General features: G+C 44.8%; 1 protein-coding gene across 9 annotated transcripts in view; it reads left to right on the top strand.

Annotated features, from left to right (window-relative positions):
* Nucleotides 1–12,778, top strand: part of Dnah3 (dynein axonemal heavy chain 3) — a 235,906-nt gene that overhangs the window by 100,621 nt on the left and 122,507 nt on the right. For all 9 annotated transcript variants that reach the window (XR_006020847.1, XM_042055422.1, XM_038346132.1 and 6 more), the window contains 2 exons: nucleotides 7,965–8,068; nucleotides 11,024–11,318. Coding sequence is in view for 8 of the 9 variants with exons in the window: in XM_042055422.1 (XP_041911356.1) it covers nucleotides 7,965–8,068; nucleotides 11,024–11,318 (399 nt within the window). In the remaining variant the exon portion in view is untranslated. The remainder of the gene's footprint in view (nucleotides 1–7,964; nucleotides 8,069–11,023; nucleotides 11,319–12,778) is intronic.

The following is a 12,778-nucleotide window of genomic DNA, read 5'->3' as shown; positions in this document are numbered from 1 at the left end:
ATTTGCCACACAAGCAAATGAAGATTGGATCCCCAGAACCCACATAAAATTCCCAGTATATGTGGCAGGTCATCTACAGTTCCAGCCTCAGAAGGTAGAAACAGCAAATCCCCAGAGCAAGCTGGTTAGTTAGACTAGTCATATTGAAAATATCCGGGCTTGATTGAGAGAGCTTTCTTCGAAACCAATAAGAAGGAATCTAGCATGATTTCCAACAGCGACTTTGGGCCACAGGCACACATATATCTGTATAGACAAACACACATGTGAACACACATATTCATACACACCACACACACATATACATAAAAGAAATAAGCAATAAAAAGCTGTCGGCAAAACTAAAATGACCCACCTCGAGTAACCACTGCAAACAAATGTTTAGAAAATTAACTTTACTTTGGTCCCCATGATATATAACTACTTTCTTCCTGGTAGGTTTCAAACTCATCATTGATTTTAATTATGATCTGAATAAATAATATTCATAGGATATCTTTAAAATGAATCCAAGGGACTGTATGCTCTAGATTAAAGAACAGTCGATTGGCTGGGATCCAGTGACAACATATGATCAACTAATGCCATCTGTTAGAAGCAGCCTTTTCTGTTTGTTTGGTCTGTGCATAAGGATTCTGTGGCTCCATCCTTTGGAGGCCACCCCTCTGAATCTAAAGTGCCATTTGCTATGACCCTCCGCATCCCCCTTTCTCACTGTGCCCCATGATCCTCTTGTCCTCTCAACTATGGGAAAATGGCCGAGTGAAGGGGGATGAAGGGGATGGTTCCATCGTCCTCCTGGAACAGTAGCTGACAAGCAGGAAAACAGCCGCCTAATTTTCAGTACATTTTTGAGCAGTCATGGTAAAGAGATCAGGCTTCCTTTCCTTTCTTCCTGAGCTCACTTGATTCCTCTCTGTGCTAGCTGGTTTCCCATTATGGATATTACAGACGCCTGAAATGCTCAACTTAGAAGGAGGCTTGCAGCTTTGGCTACCTCAGCCCAGAGTCATTTGGTGTGTGGCCTGAGATGAGACAGCACAGGGCACAGAAAGCCGCTCACCTCCTGGTGACCAGGAAACCAGAAGGAGGAGTAGGAAGAGCTGGCATCTGGGGGAACGTGTTTCCAAAGGCCTTGCTTCCTTCTACTGGATCCTGACTCTGAAAGGCTCCACCCACTTCCAATAGGGTTCAACACATAGGCCTTTGGGAAATGTTATTCAGACTGGTGCATCTTTTTTCATCCAGTTCACCTGCTTTCTACTTAGAAGAGAGTCTACCAGGATTCTTCCAGTGTTTCCTCGCAGGGACACTGTTCTTTTATCGTCTTTTGCCTACCTAAATAGTAGCAAATCAAGACACTCCTAACCAGACCCCACTTAACACCAAAGGGGGTATGCCTTTAAGGGCTGGGTGCGCTTTTTATGTTATAAACTCTGTTAAGTCATAGTTTTCATGTTGTGATTCCCCCAGTGCAGCCATCACCACAACCCGGCCTTAGGCTGCTTTATCACCCCTGCAAGATTCTTCATGAATGTTTTCAGTTCATCTCTGTTCTCACTCACGGGCAGCTGAGGATTTAGTAGTTCATGTAGTGCAATTATGTAACATATTCCCTCTGGATCTGGTCTCACTTTTTTTTGGATTTTTTTTCGAGACAGGGTTTCCCTGTAGTTTCTAGAGCCTGTCCTGGAACTAGCTCTTGTGGACCAGGCTGGCCTCGAACTCAGAGATCTGCCTGCCTCTGCCTCCCGAGTGCTGGGATTAAAGGCGTGCGCCACCACCGCCCGGCCTTGGTCTCACTTTCTTATAATCCCCTGAAGACCCTTCAAATCCTTTGTAGCCTTTTCACAAGCATCGGGGCAAAATTTCTATGCATAGACTCTGACGTCATGGGATGCTGTTTTCTTGGATTTTCATGATCTAGTGTTAACAGAGGCTGCTCATTCATTTCCCAGTCACCCAGACCAGAAATAATCACACACAGAAACTATATTAATTGCAATACTGTTTGGCCGATAGCTTAAGCGTATTGCTAGCTAGCTCTTATATCCTAAACTAACCCATCTCCATTAATCTCTGCATCACCACAAGGTCATGGCCTCCCGGCAAAGTTTCAGCAGGCTCCAGCAGAGACGTCTGTCTCCTGTGGTGGCTACATGGCTTCTCCCTGACTCCACCTACTCTCTATAGATCTCTCTTCCAGCCTGGCTATATTCTGTTAAGCCATTGGCTGAAAGAAGCTTCTTTATTAACCAATGGCAATAAAACATTCATAGCATACAGAGGGGTATCCCACATCAATCTAGGAACCATGAGGGTGAATGGATCTTACCAATAAGAGCAAAGGCAACTACATTTAGGAACATCCTTTAAAGAAAGCAAGCAGACCCTTGGAGGGATCTGTCAAGGTTGGATTGGCATCTCTGAGAGATCCTTGTTTATCAGCAAGGGATATTTCTGTCCAGATAATGTTGCATTTCCCTCTGTCAGCTATCACTGTGTGACCTTTGAAAGTCACTTATCAGTCGAAAAGTTTGTTTTATTCTCCAGGTGGGGAAGAAAGCAGAGGTGCCGAGATGCTCAGAGGTAACGGCATTTATTCTCTTTGATTTCTGCTCTGTTTTCCTTCTTCTCTCATGCCTGGACCAGAGTTTGAATGACAGTCATAAGGCAAAGGAAACAAAAGTGATTCTAATGAAAAGCAGAGGCCTGGAACAGCATCGGCAGATGCCTTCCTGTGTGCCCAGGGCTCCTTCAGATGCTTGACAGATATGGACAACTCTGTTCATCTCCACAGTGATTTTCTAGACCTGGCTTAGACTCAGATCTGCTTCACAGATGTGCAAAATGGTAGTGCTGGCCAAATTACATAGCTGGTAGCCCATTTTTAGTTAAATCTCTGCTCTTTGGCCTAAATGTTCCTGAATCAGGCCATAGACTAGCCCAACATCACAAGAAAAGAACAAAAATATATAGCTGGCACATGCTTTTAGTATCTCTTCTTACTTTCTTATAAAACTAAATCTCTCAAAGAATGGTGAGAAAATGCCCTTAGTTCACTCCACCCTGTAACAGGCATTTTAGCTCTCAAAATGCACTTTTTCCCTACGGATCTGTCTGCTGTTACATCCTTTTACATAGTGTCCATAATGCTATATGTCCATTTTTTTTTTTTTTTTCCTCATGGTTTATTTTTTTTTTATATTTAAAAATTTCCATCTCCTTCCCTCCTCCTCCCCCCTCCCTCCCCTCCTTCTCCCCTTTCTCTCCCCTCCTTCTCCCCCTTCCCTCCCCTCCCCTCCACCCATACCTCCCCTCCCTCCCTCTCAAGGCCAAGGAGCCATCAGGGTTCCCCACTCTATGCTAAGACCAAGGTCCTCCCAACTCCCCCCAGGTCCAGGAAGGTGATCGACCAAGCTGAGAAGGCTCCCACAGAGCCCGTCCATGAAGAAGAATCAGAGCCCAGAGCCATTGTCCTTTGCTTCTCAGTCAGCCCCCGCTGTTGGCCACACTCAGAGAGACGGGTTTGGTCGCATGATCCATCAGTCCCATTCCAACTGGAGTTGGTGATCTCCCATTAGTTCTGTCCCACCGTCTCCATGAGTGAACGCACCCCTCTCGTTCCTGACTTTCTCCCTCATGTTCTCGCTCCTTCTGCTATATGTCCATTTTTAAAATCTACTTTTATTTTTTTGGCAGTGAGGAGGATCAAACTCAGGGTTTGGGGGATGTTAGGCCTGTGCTCTACCTGTGAGCTAAAACCTCAACCCTTGCTTTTGTTTTGTTTGTTCTGTCTTATATTTGAGATAGGTTCTTACTATGTAGTCCGGGTTACACAGAGAAATTCTGTCTCAAAAAAAACCCCAAAAATATAAAAATAAAAATGTCATACCAGAGTGACTTCTGAGTAAAGCTGGAGGTGACGTGGAATGACAAGCTGCACTCCTTAATATGTGATGAAATCAATAACACAAGAATTCTTTAAAAATACTGAAGCAATGACTTAAAGAGATGTGATTTAATTCTGTGGACACTGCAAAGCAGTGGGGGAGGGGAAGAGAAGAAAAGAGGAGAGGAGAGGGGAAAAGAGGGGAGTGGAGAGGAGGAGAAGAGAGAGGAGAGGAGAAGAGAGGAGAGGAGAGGGATGGGGAGAGAAGGGGAGAGGAGAGAGATAAGAGAGGAGAGGGGAAAAGAGGGGAGTGGAGAGGAGGAGAAGAGAGAGGAGAGGAGAAGAGAGGAGACGATAGAAGAGGAGAGGAGAGGAGGGAGGGGAGAGAAGAGGAGAAGGGGAGGGAGGAGAGGAAAGGAGATGAACAGAAAGGGGAGAGGAGAGCGAGAGGAGAGGAGAGGGAAGAAGAGAGGAGGGGAGGGGAGGGGAGGGGGGGGAGGGGAGGGGAGGGGAGGGGAGAGGAGAGGAGAGGAGAGGGAGAGGAGAGGAGAGGAGAGGAGAGGAGAGGAGAGGAGAGGAGAGGAGAGGAGAGGAGAGGAGAGGAGAGGAGATGAGATTCTGGTATGGTGCACTGCTCAACCCACCACTCCAGTAACCTAACGATGAAATGCTATTGTAAAGGAGGAATGTGGGAGAGTTGCCAAAAATTCTGAGACTTCTTACTGGCAATAATCAGTACTCAGGAGAAAAGTAGACAGTGGTGGCACCAGTGACCAGCCGCAGACAAGGCCAAGAGAACCAAGAAAGTCCTGTCATAAAGCTGGACGGGTTCAGGTGGGGGGGGTGGTCAGTAACTACCAGCTTGCATACTCTGGAATCACGCCGGCATGGATGTGAGCTGAACTCACGGGAGTAGAGTGCACCTTGGCTAAGGTGGGAAGGAAGTGAGTTCATGACTCAGAAAATGTGGGTACATTTCGGGGGTGGGGGGTAAGTGCAGTACTCAGATTGTCTAGAAATGGCAACTGCTTCCCTTAACTAGTAAAACAATACACAGCTTAACTGAATGGAACTGAGACCTAATCTACACCCTCATATTTATGGTGACTTCATTTTTGACAGATAATTAAATAGGAAAAAGGATCTTTCAGTAAATGCTGTTAGCACAACTGAATATACATGTGGAAAAGAATGAATTTAACCTTTACTTTATTCCATACCAAAATTAAATTCAAAATACACCAGACCTAAATGCAAAAGGTGAAGCTATAAAACTTTTAGAAGACTCAGACTGGAGAGATGCTTGGAGGTTAGGAGCACTGGTTGCTCTTCCAGGGGTCCTGAGTTCAATTCCCAGCACCACATGGTGGCTCAAAACCACTAGTAATGAGATCTGGTGCCCTCTTCTGGCCTGCAGGGATGCATGCAGGCAGAACACTGTGTACATAACAAAGAAATCATTTTTAAAAAGTTTTTAGAAGACTCAAGGAGTAACTTGGCTGTCTGGAGACAGCAGTGGAAGCAGCAGCCCAATCTTAGACTTCTCAGGAGTACACGGATCGCAGCTAGCAGAAGAGGTGGACAAGGGCTGAGAGTCTTAGACAGCAAAGCAAAATAGGAAACTTGACCAAAATAGAACAAGGGGGGAGGGATGAAGTCTATCATGGAGGAGTTAGCATGGTCTGAAGAGCTCCTCCCTGCCAGCGAGCATGAGTTTCCAGAGCCGCAGCTCAAGACAAATAACCTCAGAAAGCTGGTGCTAAGTTCTCAGTAACAGACATTTTTAAAGTGAAAAAAAAAAAAAGTCAGAGAGGAGAAAGAGAAATAAATGCCTGTAGCAGCAGCAGAGGAAAAAGAGACATTAGGAAAGCTCTGTCTGTTCAGCTTGCTGAGAGACCCCTGCTGAGTGGATTGGTGGCACAAGACCCTCTGAGACCCACTCTCAGGGAGCCCAAGACCAATGCCACCCATTTTACTTAACATAACTGGTGTGCTAGGTGGTGGGTAAGAACGTTGAAGCAGACTGTGCACTGTTCAGCAAGGGGAAGCCTGGTCAGAGCTGGAGGGTACGGGGTGGGGGGATGCAGACTCAGGTTTGAAGTGAGTGTGCACTGGACATTGGAAAGGACTGTCCAGGCATGGGGCCCACATTCTCAGATGGACCCCTGACCAGTCACATGCACGTGCACGCACGCGCGCGCGCGCACAAACACACACACACACACACACACACGCATGCACCTTTGTGAAGCCCAAGAGCCTCCTCTGCTTCACAGTCTTCTGCTACAACGAAGAAAAGTTAAATTAAACATCTTTTGTGAGAGACAAGATCTTACCATGTATCCCAGACTCAAAATGGTACCTCTCCTGCCTTAGCTTTCTGAACACTGGGATTACAGGCTTTCCTAATACACATAGCTAAATTTAATATCATTGTTTAAAAACTGCACAGTCACGTGATCCTATTCTTGTAAAATAGTTTCTTGGCAGGGTGTCGTTGCACCTCTAATACATTAGTGCCCCTGGAGGACGGGCTGCGGTAACTATCATCAAAAGGTTATTTCTCCATGTGAGATTTCTATGTGGCACTACTCCTGGTGAGACAGGAACAGACATCGACTTGTTCCTATAGGTGGCCCATGATGGACCATAATAAGGATATCACCAAAGTCCAAAATGGGGAAGCAATGTGTTTCATTGAGTTAACTGACAGGCGTAGGGGTGAGGAGCTACTAATGGGAGCAGAAATGTGTCAGAGACAGCTACATCACTAAAGCCCACCCCAGCCTGAGCTGGAGACCTGGAGCACACTGCGCTACGTGCAGACAGTGAACAGACTGGAGAGTGTCCTTTCCAGGAAGCTCTCTCTGAGTCTCTCTCCGAAGTCCTCACTGCTCATATATGCTTGGGAAGGGGGAACTAGAGTATCTGGCTGGTTTCAGAGCCTTTGAGTTGTTTACTTCCTGAGCTGAAGACGCTTTCCTGCAGGATGGAATGTTTCACCTCCCCTTGGAACATCCTATCTCTAAACCTTCCCTCCAAGATGGAGGTTTTACCTGGGAGGAAATTGCTATACAAGTAGAGATTTAGAGTGATTTATTGCTTTTGTTATTTAAAAAGTGTTGTCTTTATTATTAAGAATAGTTTGACTTGAGGGACTGTGGAGATGGTTCAGTCAATTAGGTGCCTGCCACCCAAGCTTGAGGGCCTGAGTTCGAATCCCCAGAATCTACATAAAATGCCAGCAAAACGGTACATGCCTGTAACCCCAGTGCTGAGGGGCACAAAGACAGGCAGGCTCTGAAATTCATTGGGCAATCAGTCTCTCAGAGTCAACGAGCTTCAGGTTCAGTGAGCAACTCCGTCTCAAAATAATAAAGGCAGAGAGCTATTGTGACATCAGTTCTGACTCCCACAGCCATGAGTACATACGTGCATACATACCTGCTTACACACATGCACATGTTCATACTACCAAGTACATACACTACAGATACAGGGAGGTGGGGGGAGAGAGGAATAATTTAACTGAGCATGTAAGGCCAGCACTAGGGAGGCTGAGGTTAGAGCGTCACAGCTAGGGAACTGCCAGATGGCTGCCAAGGGTGACGACCTGAGTTTGACCCCCTCCGACCTACATGGTAGAAAGAGAAAACTGACTTCCATAAATTGTCCTCCAACCTCCACACACATGCTATGACATGCCTTTCTCCACAGGTAATTAAACAAATGTACGTACTTTTAAAAATAAGTTGTAAGCTAGGTTTGGCTACATAGTGAGTCCAAGCCCAATGCAATTGAACATTACTACAGAGCAGATCCTCGTCTCAAGGAATGAAAATAAGAAAATTTTACATAATCTCCACTTATCATTTTATATGGATAATAAAGACACTGGTCTTTTCAATTTTTTGTTCCAGTTTGTAGTTACCAGTGGCAGGTAAGTGTCACGGCGATTGTCCCGGGCCTGATAGTTATGTGTTTCAGATGCCGATAGCTAGAGCAGTCAAACACTTCAAATACGAAGTTAAGCTTGGTCTGCTAATGGCATGTTCTGTTTCCTTGGGTGCAGGAAGCATCTATGATTTTTACTTCCTCAAACAAGGTGGTGGACACTGGAACGCATGGACAGAATACATCACCAAAGAAGAGGAGACTATCCCTGCAAACGCAAAGGTAAAAGAAATGCCATGGCTTCCGGAATTTCCCAAGGACCCTTCCAGGGGGAAAAACTGTTGGCGGGAGGGCGCTTGTTTGTTTCCCAGTTGCCCAGCCCCGAAATAATCACACAGAAACTGTATTATTTGCAATACTGTTTGGCCAATAGCTTAAGCTTATTTCTACCTGACTCATATCTCAAATTAACTCATTTCTATTAATCTGTGTATCGCCACGTGGCTGTGGCTTATCAGGCAAAGTTCTGGCATCTGCTCTGGCGGGTACATGGCTTCTCACTGACTCCGCCTACTCTCTCCCTGTATATCTTGTCTAGCCTGGCTAAATTCTGTTAAGCCATTGGCCGAAAGCAGCTTCTTTATTAACCAATAAAAGCAACACATATACAGAAGGACTTCCCACATCAATAACTACCAACTCCCTGTGAGCATTTCCAGAAAGAGTTTTGCAAAGATCAAACCTTCAAAAGCATAGAGTTTAGGAGCAGAGAGACCTAGATTCCTTATGTGGGCTTTAAACTCCTTGCCTCAGTTTACCCAACCATGTAATGGCAGAAAAAACAATAAAAGATGATCACCAAGACTGAAGATAGTATACACACCCATGTGGCACATAGTAGGAGTTAGAAAGGTGTTTGTCACTATTCTGATTATTGTCATTATCCTTATGGATCATAATTACCTCTTGGTCATCTGAGCCTTAAAAATCTATTTTATTTCCTCAGAAAAAGATTTCCTCCAGCAGAACTCAGAAAAACAGGTTCTAATCAATGAATTTTCTGGGTAGTGGCTAATTCACATATATTCAGTCCTACAGAGAATACACAATATGAGCACTCCTGTGCCTCTATTAGTACAACCTAGTAGATGTTATTGATCTTTCTGAGGTGACTGTGCAGCTCTTCAGAGTGGGGTCATGGATGGCAACAGATGGAAATGCCAGGCTGTCGATAAACCAGGCAGGACCACAGATGCTCTTAGAGATGCCTTTGGCAGGGAGACTCTGCTGCTCTTAGGGCACACACTCTAGGGGCTAGTGCTGAAAGAAACCCCAGCACTGAGATCCTGAGCTCGAATTGTCCTTATACAGCTCTGTTGTCTGAATTTCGTGGATTTGAAATTGTACTAAGTTCATATGGACAAGAGCCCAGTGTAGAAAGTATTTTCAGCTCCAGTGGGTATTTCCCCCTTGTCAAACAAGCATTCAAGTAGCTGAAAATAACACTGGGCAAAAGCCAGCTGGCTTCAAGTTCCTGGTCTCAACTATAAAATGGGCATCTTGAACCTGTTTCTGCATTCAGCATTGCTAAAGGGACGAGTGACTTCATGGAGAATCCTGGCCTGCTTGCAGCCAGTTTTTTACCATGTCTTAAAGGGTCCCAGAGAAGAATTCAGGATGCTACAAGCATGACATCCTTGAATGCATCCTCTTACTAGACTTGATTCTTCTCTTCTCTGTTCTATGAACACATCCATCCACTTCCTTTCACCTAGCCAAATTGTTTCTCAAAAGAAGCCAAGTTTTTGTTTGCAAAGGCTTCCAAGTTGCATAGATTTGGTGGCACCCAAGTCATGGTCAAGTTTGGTTTTGGGAAGCAACATTTACAAACCACAGTGTGAATGGTACTTCCCAGAGCCACACAACACAGCAGATCAAGTTCATGATTCCTTTTCAAACTAAACATATGAGACCGCTAAGTATAATACACATCTGCCCATCCTTTGCCCCGCCCTACCTAAGAATCAGCTGTGACAAAATGATTTATAACAGGCTTTGGGCTCAGAGAATTCAAATGTAGGTAAGATATTCTACCCAAAGTGATAAAGATTCCAGAAGCCATGAAAGAGGTCTCCAAACCCATTTAGGATCCTCAGAGCCAAGAAGAATATGTTCAATTTCCATCTTGAAAACTTGAGGGAGTCAATGAGCACAGGTTTCAAGACACAGACCTCAAGGTTGGGGAAAGCGGGTCAGGAATAAGAAAAGTCAGAGCTTATATTGCATTAGTTTTGTGTCACGTGGTGGGATGTCTAAGAGAGTCAGCTTAGAGGGGAAATGCCAACTGTGGCTGCTGGGTTTATACTGTACTCTCTGGACCCCATCATCACCCGGCTGGTCCTAAGGTTACTATTACTGCAGAAGGGCCTGACAGAGAAAACCTACTCACTTCCTGACACCTAGGTAGCAAAGAGAGAAGAAGAGGACAGGGACAGGATAAAGTCCTGAAAATGTGCTCCAAAGACCCCTCTACCCTCTTCAATGGTTCTTATTTCTTAAGTGTCTACCAGCTTCCAATAAACCAATGAGTCGTGAACCCATCAAGGGATTAATATACTGATGGGGTCAGAGCCTCGGGATCCAACTACTTCACAAGAACCTCACCTCTGAACATTTCTACATTGGAAATCAGACCTTCAGCAGTTGAGTATTTGATGCCATTCCAGGCCTAGACCATAATACACCTAAACCTTTGAGCCATGGTGGCACATGGAAGGTGGTTCTTGCTTGAGACAGGGGATCTTGTTTGTTTGAAAGGAAGTCTCCGAGATAGAAGCTAGACCCTGATCCTGATGGGTAATGGTTTTTATGCCAGTTTAGTATTAAGAATGTAGACTTTTGAATCATAGAAGCTGGAATTCAAATCCCTGGCTTTCTACTTAGGTCCTATGTCTCTTAGACAAACTGAAAATTTCTATATCTCTGCTTCCGCAGGGACCATAGCAACTCACCTTTATGTGTTTGGTCCCATTCAATATCTAACAACTGTGTATTGAATGTCATTTATCCCCATTTCAAAATTGAAACTGAGGGCCCTTGGAAGGTTAAATGGTTGCTCAAGGTTATAAAGATAATTTTTTTAAAAATGGAGCTACAGTTCAAACCCAGATCCCTTGAATCCCAAGACCCAGTCTTCCTGGTCCAGGACCAAGATTTGCTCGTATCTTTGTAAAACAGGTATCAGACCTCATCATCCCCACGATGGAGACTGCCCGGCAAACCTTTTTCTTAAAAACCTACCTGGACCATGAGATTCCGATACTGTTCGTGGGTCCTACAGGCACTGGCAAATCAGCCATCACCAACAACTTCCTTCTTCACCTTCCCAAAAATATCTACTTGCCCAACTTCATCAATTTCTCCGCCAGAACTTCAGCCAACCAGACCCAAGATATCATCATGGCTAAGCTGGATCGTCGGCGGAAAGGCCTTTTCGGGCCTCCCATAGGGAAGAAGGCAGTGGTGTTTGTAGGTAAGGCATTGACTTAGGTCTGGGTAGACCAAGTCCTTGTACCCAAGCTGCAGCAGCTCAGAGCTTCCTTACTCTCTCCAGCAAATGTTTATCTTTCCTCCCCCACCACTCCTCCATCTCACCTCCTTCTGCCTTCCCTCCCTCCTTTGTTCTTTCCTTCTGTTCCTCTCTCCTTCCCTCCCTCCCTTCCTGTCTCTCCTTTCCTCTCTGCTTCTCCTTTCCGTTATTCGTAGTGAACAGCATTTCTAGGAGACTATGGTGGTGGCAGCTAAACTGACAGCAGATAAGTGGGTGTTGACAGTCACTAAGGAAAGGAACCCAATAGTTGCCTAGAAAATGTCTGTGAAGTAAGAACAGAGACATTTTCTCAACGTTTACCTTTGTACAAAGCACTTCCTCTTTTTTTTCTTTTTCCATTTGAGCCTCAGACCTCAATGAGATTAATCATCATCATGATTGTACTAGCCTGGATGCTGACTCAGGAGGTACTCATAATGCCCCCGCTGTCTTGGGTCATCTTGAGTCCTGTACTTTTAACTCGTGTATTAATAACACACGTTTCATAGTTATATTTATATCCCTGTGGATGCACATCATCTCCTGAAAGGCAAGAATCTTACCTGTTTTAGTTTTCCTTTCTCTTCTGTCCTTCCTTTCTTCCCTTCCACCCAGGTTTCCCACCCTTTTTTTAATGACATGTCCAAAACCAGCTTAAGCCTTGCTGCTAAACCAAGCTGGGTTCCTCTATCATTTCCAACCCTAGGTATAGTTTGACTTAATTATTTACCTCAAACACACAGGTAATGCTATGTCCTTTAATGTCATGTTTGCATGAGTTTATTTTTTAAAAGTTCCTAAAATGTTGACTCACACAAACTGATCATTCTATCAGTAATTGCTGAAGAGAAATGAAGAGAGCCTTTGCTGGATTTGGTGTCTCCCATGTACCAAGACTGAGCCATGTGTTCCAGGAGGAAAATATCCTTGTGCTTAAGAGACCCTGTATCCCATTCTTGCCATTTTGAGCCTCATCAAAACCCCTAGTTCAAGTCCTTGCTCCCACCAGAGTTCAGCTATTGTAATGCCCAATCAGGAGCAAAGGTTCTTACTCGGTAGTCCAGGACTTGCTTAGCACGTAGAGGTTCTGGGTTCAATCCCCATCACACTAAAATGTCATGTTAGCTGGCAGATAGCATGTCTAGAGTATATGGAGTAGTGGTATATTATTTGTATTTTCATAAATAAATCTTGCCTGAAGACCAGAGGCAAAACTAAAGCCACTAGAGGTCAGACAATGGTGACACACATCTTTAATCCCAGGATTTGGAAGACAGAGTAGATGGATGTCTGTGAGTTCAAGGCCACCCCAGGCTACACAAGATCAATGTAGAAACAAATCCAGGTGGTGGTGGGTGGCTCACACCTTTAATTCCAGTCCTAGGGAGTCAAATGCCTTTAAT

The sequence above is a fragment of the Arvicola amphibius genome, chromosome 1 (genome assembly GCF_903992535.2).
Source record: "Arvicola amphibius chromosome 1, mArvAmp1.2, whole genome shotgun sequence".
NCBI lineage: Eukaryota > Metazoa > Chordata > Mammalia > Rodentia > Cricetidae > Arvicola > Arvicola amphibius.
Note: the sequence above shows the minus strand (reverse complement) of the source record. Positions and strands in the feature narration are given on the sequence as shown.